This window comes from Melospiza melodia, chromosome 2, assembly GCF_035770615.1.
Source record: "Melospiza melodia melodia isolate bMelMel2 chromosome 2, bMelMel2.pri, whole genome shotgun sequence".
NCBI classification, from domain to species: Eukaryota; Metazoa; Chordata; class Aves; order Passeriformes; family Passerellidae; genus Melospiza; species Melospiza melodia.
This window is the reverse complement of record NC_086195.1, coordinates 61067207-61089361: the sequence shown is the minus strand read 5'-3', so window position 1 is coordinate 61089361 and position 22155 is coordinate 61067207. Positions and strand designations below refer to the sequence as shown.

The 22155-nt window shown below is 43.1% G+C and overlaps 1 protein-coding gene across 2 annotated transcripts in view; it reads right to left on the bottom strand.

Moving 5' to 3' along the window:
- Window positions 1-1298: 1298 nt before the first annotated feature.
- The window catches only part of MAB21L3 (mab-21 like 3), a 32335-nt gene continuing 11478 nt past the window's right edge, over window positions 1299-22155 (bottom strand). Inside the window, exons 2-7 of one of the 2 annotated variants that reach the window (XM_063148379.1) lie at window positions 16996-17104; window positions 12614-12754; window positions 7798-8089; window positions 5281-5462; window positions 4311-4505; window positions 1299-1544 (exon numbers count right to left, since the gene is read on the bottom strand). In XM_063148379.1, coding sequence (XP_063004449.1) covers window positions 1311-1544; window positions 4311-4505; window positions 5281-5462; window positions 7798-8089; window positions 12614-12754; window positions 16996-17043 — 1092 coding nt within the window. In that variant the 5' untranslated portion in view covers window positions 17044-17104 and the 3' untranslated portion in view covers window positions 1299-1310. Of the gene's footprint in view, window positions 1545-4310; window positions 4506-5280; window positions 5463-7797; window positions 8090-10479; window positions 12577-12613; window positions 12755-16995; window positions 17105-22155 lie in introns of those variants that run through there. The other variant, XM_063148380.1, reaches the window with a different exon arrangement.

The window sequence follows — 22155 nt, the reverse complement described above, 5'->3', positions numbered from 1 at the left end:
TATACATGGTGAGATCTGGTGCAGGAGACACGGGACCACGACCAGGCCAGGACCACACAGCTGGGATCCTTCCTGCCCCGTATCTGCCCTGCTCAGAAAACTAGGTGACAGCCTGCTCCAGAGGCAGAGGCTGTGCTGGAGACGCGTGGCTGTACCAGAGTCTGCCACGATGGGGAGATGCCGTGCCACGGATGCACCTCATGCAGCTCCCTGGAGTGCAGGATGCAAATCCCACCTCTGCCAGCCCCCTTGGCAAAGGACTTGTTTACTTTCCTGCACAGATGTGACAAAAAGCCCCACCAAACCAAGCCCAAAATCCCCTCTATCTTTGTTTAGTTTCAGCAATTTAATAACATTAAATCCAACATTCTTTATATTAATTCTAAAGCTCTGTTCTTTTGAAATACTAAAATCCATGTTGTTTTGAAACTTCCTCAAAATTAAAAGCACTGAGAGTCTTGGAGTTAAGAGCCTTTGAAAAAAACTCTCTTCTGCACTGCACCCAAAAATACATAGGTGTTAAGAAGTAGGGAAAGACCTGCTCCTTGTCCAGCCTGCTTGGTAGAGCCAGGGATGGGAGTGAAATCTGCCCTGCCAAAGCCCCCTAAATGTATGGCACTAACACAACTGGCAAAGGCAAACATGAAAAAGACATATTTGAAGAAATTGGAAGAAAAACATAAGTGGAGGAGAGAAAAATGAAGAGGCAAACCCCACTGTTCCTCTTCTTGCTTCCATTGACCTCTTCAACACTAGCAGCATGTTTAAATCCCTACTGGATTCCTAGTGGAGCAGGATCTCCCTGAATTGAATTTCCTCTGAGAAAACTTCCAGAACACCTCAGAAATATTCCTCTGCCTCTCTGCAGAGCTGGCCTGTGAGGTAAGCAGGCAATTAAACCTGCTGTCCTTGTGAGAAAGGTGAGTGCAGCAGCAATACAAGTGCTGGGTTACAGAGGCAGCAGAGCGAGACTCCTTTGCGCTGCCTTTCAGCTTAGGTGCCACAAGACTGGAGACACAGAACAAGGCAGTTGCCTGCTCTGACTGACACACAAAGTTGGGTTTCACTGGCTGTAGCTTCCAGGCAGGCTGTCACTGTTGAAAGCAAATTAGATCAGCTGGGCATCAAGTGATACCTCCCATCAGTTTTCACCGCCCACCGCTGCCAGCTCCACACTTCTCTTTAGCGCTGCATGTGCCAACTGTCTCACAGAGCCAGCTGCAACATCGACTGGAAGGACACAGGGAGCAACCACAGGTGGGGAGAGGAGCTGGGGATCCACTCAGGGTTGGGGCATGACTTTGCCTGCCTTAGTCCAGGCAGAAAACAGGGTTCTCCAAGAAGACTGCCAGCTTGCTGGCCACCAGGTCCAGGTCACTGGTGTTGGCATATTTGAGCAGATTGGTGTTCTTGAGAAAGTAATGCTTGAGGAAGTGCTGGCTTACACACTTGTGCAGCTTCTGTACCAGCCTCAGAAAGGCTTCAGGGAAGCAGCGCCAATCCTTGGTGCGTGGGTATTTTTCACACGTCCAGAATAGCACTGTCTGTAAGAAGCAGATGGGAGAGAAGATGTGTTAGAGGTTCTGTCGAGGGCTCACACAGCTTACTAAGGCACTTTTAGTGCTGGTAAGTGGCTGACAGCCTTGGAAATCACAGAGACTCACGCTGCTACCTCCCTGTGTTAACGTTTCTGCAGTGGAGGGATCCCAAGTGACCAGGAGGAGCAGCTTGGAGGTGCCTGGTGAGGATCTCTCCCCAGAGGAGCCACTCTCCACTGACTGAGCCAGGAGCCCAAGGAAAATGATCTCACTAAAATAATCTTGGCCTATTTGCCATCCTCCAGAAGGAGGCTCTGTAGAAATGCCAGGCATTTTAAGCTGTAGAAAATGGCCTATTATGCAAGGGTAGAAGCCAGTAGATGCAAGGAGGGACAGAGCATAATGAGATCAACATAATTATTTGTTAGCTTCAGCTGTATTTGTGCTGAAGATACATGAAGATCTGCATCCTAAACAGACTGAGATTCCAAGAAGCCATTGCAGGTGCAAGGCTTGCTTTCTGGTCAAATGCTGCCTGTTTTTTTCTGACATGTGATATTTCATGTCTTATGTTCTATTCCCCTAAAATTATTTTATGCAATTTAACATTTGAGAAATACATAGTTAAAATAACAGAATGCATACGATTATTGCTCTTATAGTATTATTTTTACACCGCCTATGTTGCATTTTCTCAGACTTTCCCATGACTGAGAAAAATTTTCTCAAGGAACTTAGACTTACTGTACTAAAAAAGCCATACTAACTGCCTTGGTCAGCCTGAAATAACTTTTTAAAGTTCAAAATCACCTATTCTGTGTTCAATAATTCTGCTAAGTCCCTTAACTATCCTCTGAATCCCAATTTTATTTTGCAAATTCAGCTACCCAAAAAGAGACTCAGACATTTTGAGAGGTGGCAGAACTACAGCCTTCAACTTGTCTCTTTCTACAGAGGTAGAATTTCACCTGTAGTTGTACTGCAGACAAATTTCTTCTCAAACAGTTTTTCAAATGTGAAAAATTTTTTGTTCACAGCTGTAATAACCACAAAGCCTTTTCTTGAATGTCACCAGGGAATAAAGACATAGTGAGGAATTCGAGCTATAAGTCTTTGAGAGCTGCTCCTTGAAGACTTGCAGAGCAGTTGCCTTTTGACACACTAAAACTACTTCAGCAGGCAGCAGTTGCAATGGAAGGAAAAGGAAAACAGTGCTGCTTTTCCAGTCATGAGCCCAAACAAGTGATTTATCCCCAGCATTTATGTCCCTAGCTGCCAGCTCTCTATCTACAGCATAGAGTTGGCTTTCAGAATGTACCTAGATATTTTTGAAATTCCAGATCTCAAACTCAATTTCTATGCAGGTAAGCAAAAGAAGGACAATTATGTGGTCCTCTCTGGCTTTCAGAGCTTCTGGGATACAGATTTCCTCTGTCAGAGAGGATCTTGTTTAATCCTAATTGCTGGATACCTCTGACAGGGGGAACCTGAGGATGCGAAGAAACCTAACACTAAGCCTCTGCTCAACTGCTGGTTTAACCACTGACTGTTTCTCTCATTTTTCTTTTTTTTTTTTTTCTCCTGTTTTTCTTTTTAATGTGAGTAATTTTGAAAAATCCTTTCTGTCTGGTAAACCAATCCTCTCTTGCCGTAAAAGCTGGAACTATAGTTACAGTAAAGAACTGAAGAGCTTCTGAATAGTTTCCTACTTTAATCAAGAGTCCATACAACAGCACTTCCTGCACATCTGCTCCTTCAGCCAGGGAAAAACATTGTTCCCAAGGGTTAAATGGTTTTCCACTTTGTCTTACATATGACAGTTTCCCCACCAGGTTGTTCTTACAGGCACTGAGGAGGAGTTTTGCATTCAGCTAAGCTATAATCAGCCTCATCAAATATTTTTTTACTCCATTTTGACTTAGAGTAGTGCCATGACTGTAACAGCATTTTATGGTTTTTCCAGCTTTTTCTTTAGGAAGAATCTTAGCATTGCATTTAGTTTTGGACACCAAGAGATCAGTAACTACTGTGGGAACCTAATGGCTTGAGGCTTCAAGGTGGGAAAAGTACAGCCTCTCCCTGGCAACTCCAGGAGGAAGAAGTCCCAGAAAACAGGATTTTAAATCTATAATCTAACAAATGGTGCTGCCTGTGGCCCATCGGTGTCTGCAGCTGTCAGATGTGGGGACACAGTCATAGCAGAGTCTTCTCTCTCTTCTTCACAAATCTTGTTTGAAGTCATCTTGAACCCTGAAATACTTGCAGGGAGGATGCCACCACCCCTTTAACTCTTTCTTCCCTTCCTACCCCAAGTGAAACACCACCAGAACTGTAGTTTGCATCTAATTCATTAATAATGCTTACCTAAGACAGTTTTGTTTGGTGCATATCCATAAAGAAAAAAATCACTATCTTTCACCAGAGAGAGAGGGATGGATATAGATGGCTGGGATAGTCAAGAAGCAGGAACTAAGTGTGTAATTACAGACAACAGTATAATGTGAAGTCAGAACAGAGCAGGGGCCTCGACTCCATTTATGTTGCTGCAATCATAATGTTCCTACAGGCCTTAGTTTCTTATTGAAGTTTGGAACACATATTTAGTGAACTCCTTGCCACCACAAAGCAGTGAAAAGGTAAAGCAGTTTTGACAGTTACCTTAGAAGTTACACAGGTGCTACACTGATTTACACCACAACATTCTGGCATTACTGGATGGAAGCCCCTGCAACAGATCCCATGACTGTAGGTAGGTATCAGGGTGATGCCTACCTGAAGGTGATAAGCTGTGATGACAGGCTTATTGCCAGCACACCAGACATCTTCCTTCATCTGCCTCATGACCCTGAAGCACTTCCTGCGACAGCCACCATCTTCATCAAGTCCCTCCATGAGGATGTGCTCAGCACGGGAGAAGCACAGCTGCCAGTGATAATTAGAGCGGGCTAGGAGGTCGAAACCCAGCGACTGTGGAACAACAGGGGAAGTGGGACAGCAGATCAGAGGCAAACTTCTCCCAGCAATGCAGGTTACAAAAGCACGTGTGACACCTCACAAAGCCTATTCTAAACAGGGTTAGCAGAGGCAGCAAACATGAGGCGCGCTCCCATCTTAATTCTTAGTTGAATAAACGTCCATTTTGCATTGTTTCCTTGTGTACTGGTATCACTTACTGCAGGGAGATCCTGTTCCAGAACCATCATGCACAGTACCAGCAGTGCCACTAAAGCAGAGGTGCAGCTCTGCAGGCACTTTGCTATGGAGCAGGAGCTTGTGCATAAGAGGGGAGCAGGACTGGAAGGTGGAATGGGACCTGCAGGAACTTGGCAGCTGGGGCTGGACTGAAGTGCCAGAATCCAGCCATGAGTGTTGTAGGGAAAGACGGGATTGAGCTGGAAGGAAAACTGCAAGACACCAGCCCATTTGCTGAAGTCTTACATGAGGCAGAGCAAGAATAATGCATGTCAGAGCTGTGTGATGCAGGCTGAACTGTTTGCCAGAGACTCACGGAATAAAAAGCTAACTCAGATATTTTTTCTATAGAATTCACCACTGTAAGGGGGCAGAAACAAAATCCAAATAAATTCTGACAGAATATTTTGAAACATTGCCTCTCTCTTTAGAGAATACATCTTCTAACCCTACTGCCATCACCATACAGTTCTTCCTTCGGTAAAACACTGTCAGACACCTGAGAGGTAAGTTCCATCCCAGAGTTAAGGGTGTTTTTTACAGTGTTTACCTTGATGCATTGCACTTTTTCCTGAGAAGGCCAACGCTTAAGGCAACGAGGCCACCGGGCTTTCTCAGGCCAGCACGTTGGAATCTCCACAGCAGGGACCAGCTCCACCTCAACCTGGGATTCTGACGTCTCCACAGCCACACGGACCACTGAGCTGAAGCTCTCCAGCACTGTCACTTTACCTGTGAAAGGACAACAAGAGAAGAAAATATAGATAAAAAGGTCCTTTTTTACAAGCCAAGCAAGAGGCTGTCTAGGACCTTGCAGTTCTATTGGTCTGTCTTAACATTTTATCTTCAATAATATGAAGAATACAAGAAAAACCTAAATCTATGCAAGTCTATCCTGGGGAATGAGAACAGGAAGATGAAAGAACAAAGTTCTTAACTTTACACTCAATTATAATGCTTTTTTTTTTTTTTTTTCCTTTGTAGGTCCTCTTAAACCCTAGGATCGGGTTCTTAAAAATAAAGCTAGACAAGTGATGCAACCTAACATTTCTAATGGTACACTACAAGGAGATCACTGTAGATTGGAGAGGACCAGATTAACACTTCCTATCTAAAGATGTTCTTCCTTCAGAGAACCTGAGATCAGGCCCTTGCCAGATCACACTTAGCACTGCCAGTCATTCAGAATGTTTTGTGGGGTATCTGTAAAGTTTGTTTCTGGAGATGCACTTGCACAGAAGACACTACCAGAATTTATGGTCTGTTGTGCAGAGCAGTCACCCATAAAAGGCTAACTTATACATCACTGCGAGCGCTGAGTGTTAAGAAAAGTTAGTTCCAAGGAGATTTGGAGGAAAGAAGTTTCCTCAGTGTGAAAGAAGAGTGCCTCATCTCCAGGAACAGCACAATCTAAGAGTACAGAAAGGAAAGCAAGCTGCAACTAATGGACTTTGTGGGATGTTTCCTGTTGGTCCAGTTGAGTTCATGGATGAAATTTCTGTCCAGTCACTGAGGGAGGATCATTGTCCCTTCAGCTCTGCCATCTGAGCCTAATGCATGTTCATCCTCTAACCCACTGAAGTGAAAGCCTGAGCAGATGAACATAAGCAGTTTAAAAAGCAGAGTGTTATCCCACCTCATTTTGAGTGGCATGGGCTAAGGAGCAATTCATGGGGTGAATTACCTTGCAAAGAGTAGAGTCCATCCCAAACAGAACTTCATAAACCTCAGAAAATCTATGTGCTATTTCCTTGCTGAGCCAAGCCTGGCATCAAAACAGGAACTGTTCTGTTCCCAAGCTTCCAACAAGGATTTCTAGCAGCTGAAAAGTGTTAGAGCAACCACTGTGTCAGCATGTAAATATGTTCATGGCTTTTCCAAAAGCATTGCAATGCTTATACCTATTTTTCCACTAATGAAAAGTGAGACACCTCAAAAACTGATTTTGCTAGTGCTGAAAGAATTAAAAAACAGGGAAGCAAAGATATCAGTGAAGTTTTTCTGTAACTTTAGCCATACTGTGGGATGAAGGAAGTCCATTCTTCACAGAGACAAACAAAAATGGTAATTGCTTCTCCTGACTTCATCTTAGCCCATCTCCTACCAGCGGACCTTACAAAAAAGGCATCAGAATAATCAACCTAAACTCCACTCTCTGGGGTCCTTGCAAGTACCTTTCCTGCAACACTCAACTTTCACTCAAGAACTTGATGTGACTGTGGATGTGACTGTGAATGTAACTTTCACATAAGTGAAGCCTCAGAAGCAAGCCTGTTCCAGCTGGTCTTTCCAGCCTCAATGGTGAAATTTCACTCCTATCCACCTTTCCATTCCTATGATAACAAGTATTTCCTGAAAAAAATGCCAAATCTAGCAGAGCTTGACTTTAACAATTTTTTTCCTGTGACTACAATTCAGAGTGCGATCAGATGAGTGGAAATAGCTTCTATTGCTCTGAAATACAGAAGACTCATTAGGCTACCGATGAATAAAGTCATTCTGGAAACATGCCATGGGAAGAGGCACCACAGGAGTAGCTTGGACACTGGGCAAAAGAGCGCTTGTCCAACATACTTTGCTTCAGTAGAAGTCCCTCTACTTAGTTCCCACCATCCCATGCTGGAAAGCTGTGGGCAGCTAAGGTTTCCCCAGAGCATTATCTGCCCTACAAATATCTTCAAACATATTCTTCTCAGATGTACACATCTTTCCAGTATCCAATTTTCTTATACTACCTTCTGTAATAATTTAAATATATTGCAGGGGCTGTAGTAGAGAAAGATTTTTTCCCCAAACTCCTAAATGTTCTAAAAATCAGGGCTGCCTCTTAGTTGAAGAGGGTGATGTGGCTGGAGACTCTACCCAAATTCCTAAGAAAGGAGTAACATCTTGCTACAAAGAGCCCAAGAACTACTGACTTCTATCTTCAGTGCAGGTCTGTGTCTGTCAATGCAATCGCTTGAAGTTTTCCTGGTTTGGGAGAGTTTTGCTCAGCTTCTGACCACACAAGGCAAACACTGTGTGTGTGTGTGATGGATTCCCTCACACCTGTCCCCACCAAACTCACTGGAGAGGTTACAGGAGACAATCGACTTCTCCACCAGCTCCCGGAAGACGATAAGGACCTTGGCTGGAACCAGATCACCCTCGATGTTCACATCCTCTTCATGCCACTGCTGGAGGCTTTTTGAGAACTGCTCCACCTCCAGCCACTGGTGCAGTTCCTCAGGGTCTCGCACGGAGGAGAGGAGCTTGGCTCCATGCACGGTGTAATAGCGCCAGTGCCGTACCTGGCACTCCCTGTAACCCGTCAGGCCACGCAGAGGAACTGTGATGAGGAACTGGCTGGGTGCTAACACCTGGGAGAGTTCAGAGACATTGAGAGAGGAGACAAGGGCAGATCCATGAGCTAAAGGAAAACAGGGTTGAGGAAGGACTAGGTCAAAGTGGGGGCTTGGAAAAGAAGGACAAACCATGGTATGATGGGACTAACTGAACACAGCCAGGACCAGTCTAAGGGTTACCTTGGAGGCATGCAGACTAAAAGGAAATTGTCTTAGAAGGCATTTGATGTGAAGCCCTTAGAAGATAAGAGCTCACTGGCTGATTTGCCACCACACCTGCCATGTTTTCCCCCTTCTCTTGCTATTTCTAGTCTGCAGTTGCATGAGATGTAATAACCAGCAGCTTCCAAGGAGCAGAAAGGCATGAGAGAATATGTTTTGAGATCCAGCCAAAGGAAACCCAAATAGTGCTAGTTATTATCTCAGAATTGTTACTTGAGATAAGCCCAGAGTCCAATACTAGTAATAACTATGGCAAAAAGTGCACCTTTCTGATCTCTTTCAAAGTCCACTACAGACAATAGCAAAATAAGGCTATGGCACATTAATTTTACAAGTGTTTCACTCTGTTTGACTGACACTTCAAGGGACAGAGACATAAGGCAAGTGACATGCCTGAGCCTACAGAGGCTCAGAGAAACTCCCAGAAACAAGTCCAGATCCTGGCCTGCTATAATAATGGAACTGCATCTCCTGATGAGCATGACAGAAACAGTGTAAGGATGGAGGCAGAAACCAATGGACAAGGAAGCCTTAAACAGGCTTGTTTGCAAGCCAGTTCATTTGCCTTACTTGGGGAAAACCCATTTTCCAATAAAATCCAGTTCTGAGACACTATTTGCAAGGAAAGAATGAGGTGACTCAAATACCACAAAACATCATTTGTCTGGCCCAGGGCATAGCCAGACATGTCCAAGAGCTACTTTGGAAGCATCTGGCAGTTGTGGTTCCAGAAAGGGTGTTCAAATTCCTTCAGATTTTTACCATGTTGGCTTAGGAGCTTTTCAAGTCCACTTGCTACCAAGCCTAACTTACACTGGCATAAGTAAAGTGAAGCTGCTGCATGAGCAGGATGTGAAGTGACAGCCACTGGTGTGAGGTGGTTACACCCACGGTGAATGAAACACGCTTGTCACTCTCCTGTAACAATCCAAAACACTCAGGTAGCCTTCCTCAGTTCAGATCAGCTGATTTAAAGTATTACCACAGAAGTGCCAGGCCCCTGAGGGCAGTAACAAGCTTTATTGTCCCTAAGCAGCCTTTCTGGGACTTCTATCCACACCTTCTGCCCATGGGTCTGGGCAGAACCCCAGGTTAATAACCCATTTCAGTTAGCCCTGGGCTCCAGTGAGTGGGGCAGTGGCTTGACCTCAGACCTGACTTACCAGCAGACTTTCCTGATGATCCAGACTCTTGGCTGGCCCAGCTGCCCTCCTTGTGTGTGTCACACTCAGGGACCACAGGGCAGGGGCTGCCTTGCTATGCTCCTGCCTATCTCTCTCTCTCTCACAGGGAGCAGCTGGTCTTCTCTGCTCCTTGGCAAGAGATTTGGAAAATAAAAGATGGCCAGCCAGAAGCACAGAAATAGCAAGGAAAACACCAGGATGCTGCTCTTTTGTCAAATATAAACCATAAAGGCAGGAGGACGCTGAAAGAATGACATCGAGGATCAAGCTAATCTGCACACATCAGGTCTGGTGGGGCTGAGAAATCCTGTGAGCAGCTCAGAAACAGAGCAGTAGGAAAAAATACAATGGCTGTCATGAAGTTACTGCTCCTCTCACTGCCTCAGCCACATTTGCAGGTAAACAACCATACCCCCCAACCAAAATGCTGTCTTGTATGCACTGGCACCCAATAGAGTGCAAAGGGAAGAGCTGCACATGTTATGTGAGTGCCTACAAATGCAAGGGTTCACCACCTGGGGCTTACCAGAAAACAACAGAATGCACAAGGCTGGGATTAGCACTGTAAAGCTGGGCAGCTGGTGTCTTCTTGGCCTGAACAAATCCCAGTCCCACACCTATGCTCTGTCACACGATGGTCTCACGCACCATGTGCAGGCCACGGGGCCCCAGAAAGTCACAGGTTCGAGCAAGAGTCTCCAGTTCTGGGGTATGTAACTTGTGGCCAATTCTGCTGTATTAAAATCCTGTCTAGAGCATGCTGGGAAAATTAAATACAACCTCATTCTTGTGAACCTGGCCATGCTGTTCCAGGGAGACAGAAACAGTAGGTTAGAAAGAAAATAATTATGCTTTGAGGGGAAAAAAAAAAGCAAGCTCTTGTGCAAAAGACAAAACAGTCATGGAAGGATCAGTTTGATGGGTGCAGGTGTCTGGAGAAGAGGGTGTATGAGGAGGAAGCAAGCACAGGGATTGTCAAGCACCAGGAAGGCTTTGTACCTGGATGGATGGGTGGAATGGGCGCTTCCTCCGAAGCATAGCTGACCACTTGGCCAGTAAAGCTGGCTGATCCTGAAGAAGCAGAAAGGAAGACAAGTACACAGAACAGAAAGAAAGCATGTGCTAGGTCACTCATTCACAGAGCAAAGCTGCAAGCTTCCCTGGGTGCTTGGAGTTTGTTAAAGGAAAATCTCCCCATTGCCCCCACCTTGATTAAACACTTGGCTGTGCCACTGGGCAGTGCAGTACCAGTGATCAGTCTGGACCTCTTCATTATAACTTTACTGAAGCCTCCGCAGCTTTTGCATCAGCCCTGCACGGTTGACAGCTCCAAAAATGGTGGGCCACAACAAAAACAAACACTTAGAACTTTTAAAAATTAAATAATCTGTTTTGTTCTTCTGAATTTTAATTCAGGTTTTTCATTAAAGCACGACTTCTTGTTACATGGGTCACAGGAAAACACTGAATACCTAGAGACTTTTCGTAACCATTCTCCACTCAGCCCTTCATATTTACAAGGGAGCTTGAGGCTTCTCAACAAATCTAGATGTCTCACCATGTTAAATTGATTCCTTTTAGCCAGAAGCTGAAAGTTCTGAAAAATCCTGTAGATTCAGCCAACAGAAAAAAAAGATGTTGCAAAATGAAACATGGAATAATGAATATATGAATACATTGACTTTCCCTGGACACAAGTCTCCTCTATGTTGAAGTATGTCAGCAACAGTATTAAAGTTTCCAATTTTTGGAGGGAGACAGCCCAAACCAAAATAATTTCTCATCAACTTGTTCTTTGCTTCCCCATACATACAGGACAGTTAGTCAGGTCCTCTGAGTGTAACCTGCACAGATTTGTAACACTGGGTTCAGTTAAGCATGAACAACAGATCTGCCACCTTTAAAGGAACAGATTTTGAGGATTTCTTTCAAGCAGAATTTGTTCAGATCTTCATACTATGATACCAAGTTACTGCTCATAATAGATTGCCTTGGTGGTTTTGTTCTGCTTTGCTTTCCAGAACAACAGTTTTACCCTGACCCTGGCCCTGTCAGACCTCATTAGCCAAGCAGGTTTGTTCCAGCAGAAGAGGTGGCTGGCAGAGCCTGGCAGTCAGGAACTTGTGGACCAGGATGTGGCACTGTTTTACGTCACTGTGGCCATACCTACGGACAAGACCACATGCTCTGGGATACACGAAATCCCAGCAAAGCTAGGAATCTCAGTGTCTGTGTCCCAGGGCATTATATTTTGCCTCCACCTCCATACCCTTCCAGCAGCTTCACACAAAGACTTCTTCCCTTTCAGTCCCAGAGAGCTGCAAAAGTTGCCTCGTGCTTTTGTGTATTTGCTGTGTTTTGATCTGTAAATGGCTGTGGTTCAGTATAATGGTTGACATTATTATTTCAACTAGTTCAGATGAAAAAAGTTGTTTTCATCTGAAGTTGTCATTGTTGTGATTGTTTCTTGTGTCTTTACTAGTTACTTTTGTGTAATGGAGTCACAAGAAAAAAGCAGCCTTCTTCTGTCACAGCTGGGACAGAGCATTATTATTTTCATGTCTGAAGGTCTAAAACAGGGAGATATTTCACTTCTCCCACCAATAACCTTTTTTTTTTCCAATAAAAAGAAATTCTGATTCATGACAAGGAAAAACATATTTTTCAGAAGAAGCTTTCTAATGTTCATAGCAGAAGAAGGACTTCTAATTTTTCTTTCTTTTGTTTTAGTGAGTTGACAGCTTTTCCACCTGTGAAAAATACAGGTCATAGCTCATGAAGACATGAGCATTTTTTCTTATGTTACTGCTGTGTAACTTTCTTTCTGTCTCCCAAAGAGCTCTGGCTTCTGTTTGTGGATTGACAGCTCTGGCAATAGATGCTGTTTGTAAACACAGCAGCTCTAAGAGGCTCTGCTTGATTTACCCATCTCTCTTGAATGCTCCTCTGGCTGTGAGATGTCCATGAGTGAGTGCCAATGACCCAGTCACTAGAACGCCACAGTGAAGTGTCAGCACATCGTCTGTGGTGTTTTGGGTGAGGCACCTGCCCATACAAACACTTCCATAATGGAGAAATCACTTTCTGGTTGCCTACAGGCTGCCAGAGAGTGCATTAGAGCTCTTGTTCATACCTTAATGTTCTCATTGTGGATGCCAGAGTTGGAGATGGCCTGGAATCGCACGGCCTTGTAGCTGATTTCTGCAGTCAGCTGCTGGATGATTTTCTGCACCTCCTCCACTGCTTTGGAAACCAGGTAATGCCGCCTTTCCACCTGTCAGTTCCAGGAAAGACACTTCATGTTGCAGGTAATTGCAGTCTTTGTCTCCAGTGGGAAGCAGACAAATCAGCTTAAAGCATCCTGAAACATTTGTGCTTGTGCTGCACTGAGATTAGAAATTGTTTCCCTGTGTATTGGAACCAATTTACCATGAGACAGAGCTGCGAACAGCAAAGGGTCAATATTCAAGACTATTGAGCATTAATTGATATTTCCATGCCAACACCATTGGATGGAAGGAAAGGAGTTCATTACACAGATAAATTTGTTTTCAACTACAGCTACAGTCTCAATTCTTTATCCATTTGATGCAGAATACCAGTTACTCCCCTGCATATGGTAACCATTCTCAAAGTCAGGACATGTTCCATTCCAAGAGCTGACAGGACATCAAGAGTTACAGATCTGTCCATTAGTCAGGGGGCAGATGTATCTGGCATCATTTAGATGCCTACCTTATACACTGAAAGTATCCACACTGTCTTTATGGCTGAAGTACAAATGAGACTCTACTCCTAGATAGTGTGAAAGCATCTTTCCAAAGCTGGTCCCATTGGGAACTAGGTGTTTGTGTGACTTAAAGGGTAATTCTTTAAGAAGTAGTAGCATAATGAATTATTGGAAATTATTTCAGTGAAATGTCTGAGTCTTGGGAAAACTGAGGTGAGGGGTGGACAACTCAGAAAAATATAAGATGAACCTGAACCTTCACTTATGACTAAAAATGAAGCACCATAGGGGGGACTGTCACAATCTGAACAAGGAGGTTCAACAGGAGGAATGTGAAGGAACCATGTTAGTAAAGGGCATTTAATATTTTCCAAATATCCTTACACATGTAGCAAAGTGAGGAGATTCAGCTACTGTTAATGAAGTTCATGAACATATTTGTCATTACTTATGCAACCAGAATTACTTATGCAGAGTGAAATATTAAGAGTGTTTACTGCTCTTTTTTGGATCCTACACTTCATCTCATTTGGTTGCAGCTTTTGCTTTCTTCTTGATTCTTCTTTTTCTTCACTATATTCTACTAAACCTTATTGTCTGCAGGCAAGAAAAAAAAATCAGAAACAGAGTCCATCACCTGACTAAAGTGAATGATAAAGTGTAATTGCCAGTCAACATAATTGCTACAGTCTTTTGTTATTATCAAAAGGAAGCAAAAGCATAAGTTAAAAATTCTGTACTGTGAGGGTGGTGAGGCCTTGGCACAGGCTGCCTACAGTACAGAAGAAGCTGTGGGTGCTCCATCCCTGGAAGTGTTCAAGGCCAGGCTGGACAGGGCTTTGAGCCCTGGTCCAGTGGAAGGTATCACAGTCCACAGCAGGGAAATTGCACTGTATGATCTTTAAAGGTGCCCTCCAACCCAAACCAACCTATGGCTTTCCAAAATTCCTGTGTCCTCTTCACTCAGCATCTTCTTCAGCACCTAAACACTCTCTTTTCTCTTTTAAAAATATCACTGACAAGTACTTCTTTAGAAGTCCTTTTGGACACCTTTATGTCAAATGTTGAACTATCAGCAAAAAACACTCAAGTGTGTTGAAATGTGTCCCCAGGGCCTGGAAGGGGACAACAAAGAGATTCACTTCTTCACAAAAAGGGACCATTGAATGGGCTAAAGCAGACCAGTGCTTGCCTCACATCCATTAACCATGAACAGCAACTGACTTATACTGAACTTGAAGACAAGCAGAGTTTGAATACCTTCCTCCCTCAGACAACAAAGTTAAAGGTATTTTTACTAAGCTGAATAGCTTTTGTAAGTGGGAAATACATCAGACAACAGCATCATACTCCCTTGACTGAGCTCTCATCCACTCTTGACATCCTGCTTCTTTGCTATCTTAACACCATGTAGTCCTTTATGTTTATATAATGCCCTTTAATTTCCCTAGTAGTTCACCCTCCCCCTCATTCCAATTCATCCTTTTCTCTAAGAGCAGTTTTAGCTACTTACATGTACTTTAAAAAAACCCCACTGAAATATTTTAGCCCATATTCATTTTCACCTCTTCATCTCAGATATCATTTATGGCACTTCTCCATCTGTATCTATACTGTATCTATTTTCTCCACCTTATTTTTGTTCATCCAGAACAACTCCTTAGAAGAGTCCAATAAGCTTGACAAGATACCTAATGGTTTCTCCAGGAAGTGAATGGTGAGTGCCAGAGAAAGTTGTCCATGTCTAAGAGCTTTTAGACAAAAACCAGACTTTTTTTAAACTGAGGAGTATAAAAAATATACACTGTGGGTCAGCTCAAAAGACCTAGAGTGCCCTCTGTATGCATTGCTCATGCTCTGTTCTCTCTAAGGGGCACCTGCTGGGAACATTTCTTGCCACCTCCAATATCCAGGGACAATCCATTCAACCCAGCCTGGCCTCATTTAATTCTGCCTTCATCACCTACTGGCTAGGCTACAACAGTTGTCATGAATTCTTTGTAAGAGTATACCCTCAAAAGAACAGTTGAGGGAGTACCACTAAAGTCCACTTTCAATGTGTACTCCCCATCACTGGAGCAGGGATAAAAGAACAACAGGCATGTGACTGACAGAGGCTGCTCACTATAATTAGCTATCTATAATTAGCTCCCTAATCATCCTGTTGGAAAATATAACCTTCCTACAGAAGGGAGGGCAGAAAATCAGAAAAGAGAATGTGAGTCTGAAGAGCCAAGGCATTTATCTCAGATACTTTTAGTACCAGCACAGACGCATTGGGAGAAGAGACATTGTAAGGTCTTTGTTGGACAGTCACTTCTGTGACTTACTGGTATTCCCCTTACCAGGTCTTAACTCAGGGAATTGTGTTAAAACAAATGTACAAAACCTGAATAATTAAGGTTTTATTAAGGGGGAAGGAAGCAGGATTGGGATTTATTATGAATTGTTAAGAACATTTGGATTTTCTCTTATTTACCCAGCCACATCCACGCCATATGCATTTGAATTTTTCCCTTGATGAGTGGCGTAAGGATGAAATCTATGGTATTATAGAGATTCATTGCACCAGGTGGTTGACCTGTTTCCAAAAACAGGCAGAATTTGACAAGCTGAACTGCCTGAAGTTGGACAAGAGACTCAGGAGCAGGCAGAAATAAGAATCCATCAGAGCTGGAGGGCTGCTAGAAAACAGACTTCCAGTATAACCTAAAATATTGGCAACTATGAGCCACACTGAACTACAGTCTGCTTCTGTTCCTTGTACTTATGGCTGTCATATGAGCATTTTCCTGTGCATGGCTTCCCTCTGTTCCCTCCTTTGTAGCTCTTCTTTTTAAATCTTCAGAGAAGCTTTCACTGTTATAGCTCACTGAACAGATTCTCATGGAATGATTTTCCTGTGCACAACACCTCATGCCTGAAGAAGGTATATTTCTGGGAGAACCTTCATACTTACCACTAAAACATTTCCATAGAGAAAACAAACCTTTCTTACCAGCCCCTTCATTGTACCAGAATAGGCTATCCTTTACAGAAAATAAAACCTTATACTTTCTGATTTTGAAATTATTTGTCACTTTGGTGTCTTGCATTTTGTTGGGAAAAGCAGACTATAAAACAGGATCTAGCTAAGTACTACCATGAAATATGTCAGCTTTAAAAAATGTTATGGCTCACTTAGAGCTTTTATTAATTGTTTCACAGAAGATTTTATTCTGTTTTATTTCATTTCATAATGGGGGAAAAATTGAGGGCTGGAATATCTTAGAAAATGAGATTCCAGTCTTCATGTGCTAATGAGACATGATATTTTAATCATGGTATATAGAGAAGTATCCTAAGCTGAGGTGACAGACTGATGACTGAATTCTAACAATATTGGTCTGTCTCTGCAGTTCCTACATGAATCTTTCTTAGAGGCAACGCCTGGTGTTGGTCTTGTTTCAGTCAAGCCAAGACTGCCAGACAGGGAGAGAGGCAAGGACACTTCCTTAGATTTAAATGCTGGCAATTACAGCTCACATCTGGAATTCCAGATCAGGAACAAAAATTCAGGATACCTAGAAGAAGAGGACAAGCACCTTGAAAAATTAGGCTACCAGCAGATAAGATTCTGCAACAGAAACCTAGAAATCTCATTAGAAATACAGTTCTCATGAAACTTCACCCAATCCTGTCTCAGAAATGAAGACAGCAGGCGAGCAACTAACTGTCAAATTTGGCACCCTTCAGAATCAACACCTAGTGTGGGAGACAGAAAATCTGGTCAGATAAAGTCTTACCTTGCTCTGGATGTAGATTTCTACATCTTCATCTGTGAAGGGTTTCATGGCAAGATGGTCTTCGCTGCTCTTTAAAGTGTGAATTCACTCTTCACTTGTTCACCTGCCTCTGGAAGTAGAGGAACACTCAGAGAAAGCTGCTCAGAGCCTTCTTGCCCTGTGAAGCTCAAGTCACCTAGTATCTCTGTGCTGGGGATGAGTAAGAGAAGAGAGAAGCAAGGAAGCATGCCTATTTTTAATAATTTTCTTTTTCTGGTCTGAGCTATGATGGTGACATCCAGCTCATTCAGAAAACTATCTCCAAGTATTATTCTCTAAGTTCAATTGTTATTATTCATCATATTACTTTTAAATGGTGGATCTGCATGCAGGCAAACACAAAAATACCCCAGCAACTGCTCTGTCTCAGGGCAGATCTGGAAGTGCTTTTCAGATTGCAGTGCAGCTTCAGTACATTTATGCACAGCATTATTACTCTGCATGCCACTAGTTCATCCCTGCCTTGCTAGACCTTCACTACATCCTTTCTTAAATGCTCTCGGTTATTCCTTGTTGACTAATCACTCTCCATCTGAAAATGCATGGGTATTTTTACACTCAGATCACTCACTGGGGTTGCAATCTGCAACCCCTGCTCCCCTCTCCTCCCCTCTCCTTATATCTCCTCTCTCTCTCTGGCTGTATTGACAGTAAATACTGTGCAGCCTGTCGCCTCCTGTAGCTTGCTTCGCTTTCTTTACAGTAAACAGACAGAAAGCTGCCTCTCGTTTTCTGCCAGCAGCTCAGCTAACAACCCCATATGGATGATTCAGAGGCAAAAACAATTGATCAGGCCTCATTGATCCAGTGAAGCTTGCTGGCTTTTAGAAAGAAGGGTACATCAGCACATGGAAGGGAGTGATAGAGTATAGAGATGAGATGCCATGCTGCTAAGCATTCCTTATTAAGGAAGGCACACTCCTCTTTTGGGTAAGATCACTATTTCCCCCTGGAAAATGATCTTTGACATCCCTTGACCAATTTACTGCCTCTGCAGCAGCTGGCAAAGGCAGCACCTGGGTGGGCACTGGGTGCTACCTCAGGAGAGGCACTGTTGTTGCTAGTTATCCTTCATTATGTCCTTCATTAAGTCAAATACGAAGTACATTAATTTAAGTGATTGATTGGAGCACAAATACCTGCAGGACATCTGTTTCTCCAGCACCTACAAAGCAAACCTTCCTATGCCAGACAGCTGCCACTGTCTTTTTGCTGAGGGACTTGAGGACTCCTTCACAAAGACATGTAGCCATTTACTTCCCAAACCAGCTTCCACTAGAGTTGGGCACTGACAAAGATTTTCTTGGTTCCTCAATGTTTAGTGACTCATGCCACATTCTTGCTCACTTCAAAACTTACTGGCTACCTTTCCTCTGAGGAGCCAGCAGTTTATGTGAGTTCTGCTAGGGAAACCAGATAAAAGGCAGGGTCTGAAAGAGGGTAAGTGAAAATTACAGGTTGGAGCAGAACTTGTAGAGGCAGGTTAGATGGGATTATATCCAAGTAGAGTGTACAAGAGAGAAGAATTAGCCTTTTAAATGGCATTATAAGCATGCTCCTAAAACAATAAGTCCCTTGTGCCCTCTCAGATAGCTGCATATACAGCAGACAACTTCCTTTACACTCTTGACACCACCACACATTAATACTCAGAACCTTGAATATGTATTATGAAGGAAGAAGAGATTCAAGGGTCTCTCTTTCTTGCACCTGTAAGGTCTCTTCTCATGACAGCTGTCCAGAGACATGGTGCTGGCAGAGAGATGAAGTGGGTTTGGTAATTTTTCCTTTATATAATAACATACCTTATGCTCATAATCATTATTATTATAATGCATCCATTATTTCCATCCTGTCAGTAGCACATATTATGCTACTATTTGGCTGACAGTAAATACCACAACTGATAAAGGCCTTTACACCACCAGCAAAAACACGTTGGAGTGGTATGGGAGGCAGCAGCCAGTCTTAACCTCACAAGAACTTGTGTTAGTCACATGAGGACCAGATAGCACAGAATGCAGCAGAAAAGTAGAGGCAGATGGCCATGTGTGAAGAGAGAATGTTACTGTGGGAAAAGCCTTCATCAGAAGGAAAGAGTGAAGAGAAAGGACAGAGCAGAAATCAGAACATCTGCAGAGATAAAAGAGGATGTAGATACAAAGTGGGAAGAATCCAGGCTTCTCCAGTGAGGTCTACTGAGCTGATGAAGTGGTACTGCAGAGAAACCTCCATTAGATGCATCCTCCTCAGGACCTTCTACCACAACAGTGCTTGAATAAAGTAAGACTAAGGTGGAGAAAATCTGAGATGGATCCAAGCTCCAAAAGCTAATAAACAAAATCTCCTGAGAAAATATTTTCTCTGAGCCTACAACAACTTAATTCCCCAGGCACACCAGCAAGAGGGAGTGAAGAATGGCTATTTCTTTTTCCTTGCTCTTCAAGAAGCACAGAAGGAAAGAAGGAGACCGTGAAGAGGATGAGGCCGGGCTCTTCTCAGTGGCTTCAAGCATCAGGACAAGAGACAATGGGCAGAAACTGATGCACAGGAAGTTCCACCTGAATATGAGAAAGAACCTCTTGAATGTGGGGCTGATTGAGCACTGGAACAGGTTGCCCAGAGAGGTTGTGGAGTCTCCCTCACTGGAAATATTCCAGAACTGTCTGTATGCAACCCTGTGCCATGTGCTCTGGGATGACCCTGCTTGAGCAGGGAGGTTGGACCAGATGACCATTCTTTTGTGAAAAGCTCACAGCAGCTTCATGGAGATAAAAAGCACTCTGCTGAAGCCAGGCAACCATGTGAAGATCAAACCACAAAAGGTCTCTTCAGTTCTAGTTAGCTCACAATCCATCAGATATCATGGACATGAACACTGTTGAGAGCTTTTGAACTTGATTAATTTGGCAAATTAAACTTCCAAGTATACTTGTTTCTAAGGAGATTCCCATCCACACTGAGAATGGCTATCTTTTTGACACCTCCGAATCCCTTTCTTTTCTAGTGATTGTTAGAAGTGTCTTAAGTCCCCACTAGGGTCTGGGCATATTTTTGAGAGAGTTTCTCCAGACAGATCTTGCTGAAGCACTGCAACCTTCCTTTCCTCTTCGGTGGTGTCTCTGAGGAGGTTTTCAGCATCACATATCTAATTAGCCAACCACAGACACCCAAATTCTGCTTGATGACCATCCATTGATTTATACAGCTTCTCTCAAATATTTTCAAGCCACACTTCAATACTTTCAACACACAGTTCCCTGCCTGCTGATCTGCATAAGATCATATGGAATGACTCAGGTGTATTACATCACCCCATTTATATTATTTCAGTTCCCATTTCATAGTACCTTGTAATGGAGTTCAGATGGTGGCTAATTTCCTTTCTACCTGCATCTTCATTTACTTAGCAGTACTCTTTTAAGAGGACTTGGAAATTTCCTAGTATCTGCAAAAACACTGAATCTGTGGTATATAATTTTCATTCATGCTGTTGGCAATGTGCAGGACTGAATATGATTTTGGATCTGTGAAACCCTTGTGAAAGTATTCTGTGAATATATGCCTTGAATGGTATTAGATTGGCTCTCGTACGTTCTGAAGATGCCAATTACTGATGCTTTCCATCCTTGCTTGGCTTTCCTTTCTTCACTCTTCAGTTTCACAGATATGACAAAGACATTTCAAACCTACAATCAAAAGTAATACGAACTGTGAACTGCACAAAAATAAAGAAATCGCCAACATCTTGTAAATAAGAGCAGCAGTATTAACTGCACAGGGTTGTCCAATGTTGTGCCTTTTTTCTGTTGGGCAACTATTTAGAAAAACTATTCATACGGAACAGTGAGCATGTATTAAAAAGCCTCTGCTAAATCACACAAATGAGTCAGACCAATGTACCACTTGTGACTCACAGATGATCTGCAGTGGCAACAAATAAGCCCTGCTGAAGATGCTGCCTTCCAGATGAAATACAACCCTGAATTTCTAGTTGCTAATGATGACCCATCTCTTCTTGCTCTAATTACCGGAGGCATTAAGTCTGTTGCATTAGCTGAAGCATGTACTTGGGTCAAGACAGACTACTAGACCAAATGATCCCAACAGATTTAATAATCTCTGACAGTTCTCTTGCCTTCTTAAACTGTTGTCCCATTTCTCCCCATTAGTGGATTAAGTGACTGTGCAAAATGAGTAATTGTAGCTCGAATCCCCTATACCATTTATGCTGTGATAGTCATTAGAACTGCTCAACCTCCATTCAGAGGATAGCAGCATAACATAATCAGGCTTTTTGGGGGCAAAAGTTCTGGGAATTTATTTGGGTTTTTTTCCACTTTGTCTTTTAACAAGTTGATAAGAGCAAAGGGGATACTTCAATGACAAAAGCCTTGGGATGGACTAGAGGGAAAAGAAAGTCCTGCTAATTCACTGTGACAGCACCAGAATCACATGTGGGTGCCAAATTGAAATGCTTCTCCACTCATTCCCTCCCATTACCAATCAATACTTGGCAGGCTCAAAAAAGCTCCAAATGCTTATGCTGCTTGTTCTCACTGCCACACGTTCTCACATTAGCCTTGGGCCTGCACTTCATATCATGCAAGCTAAAGGTTTATATCCTTTCCAAACTAAGTACAGGATTGGATCATGTCCAGTCATTTATAAAACCAGGTGCCTTTTTTCCATTTGTGGTCATACCAGACATGTCAGAAAAAGGCAGACAGCTTTTGCTAGAAATGAGTTCTCTTAATCTGGGAAGAGATTTTAAACCCCAAATTGTTTACAACCTGAATGTTTTCAGGCTGCAGTCTAATGTTTCCAAAGAAAGTGATCACTCCAGGATCACCAGCTGAGGATGTGGGAAATTCTGAAAAATGCTGAGATTATAATGCTGCTACCCACCGCTGACCAGCCTCAACTAGGAAATTCATCAGAATTCATCCAGTCCATTTTGCAGCTGCTGTTAAGCATTAAGCCACTGGGCAACAAATATAAATCACACAGCAGTGCTTCTAGTATTGCCAAGATCACTGGGACCAAGTGTGGTGATGTGCCCAGGGTCTGGAAATTTCCAAGTTTAAAATGGTCAGCTCAGAAGATGGCAGAAGAGACAGG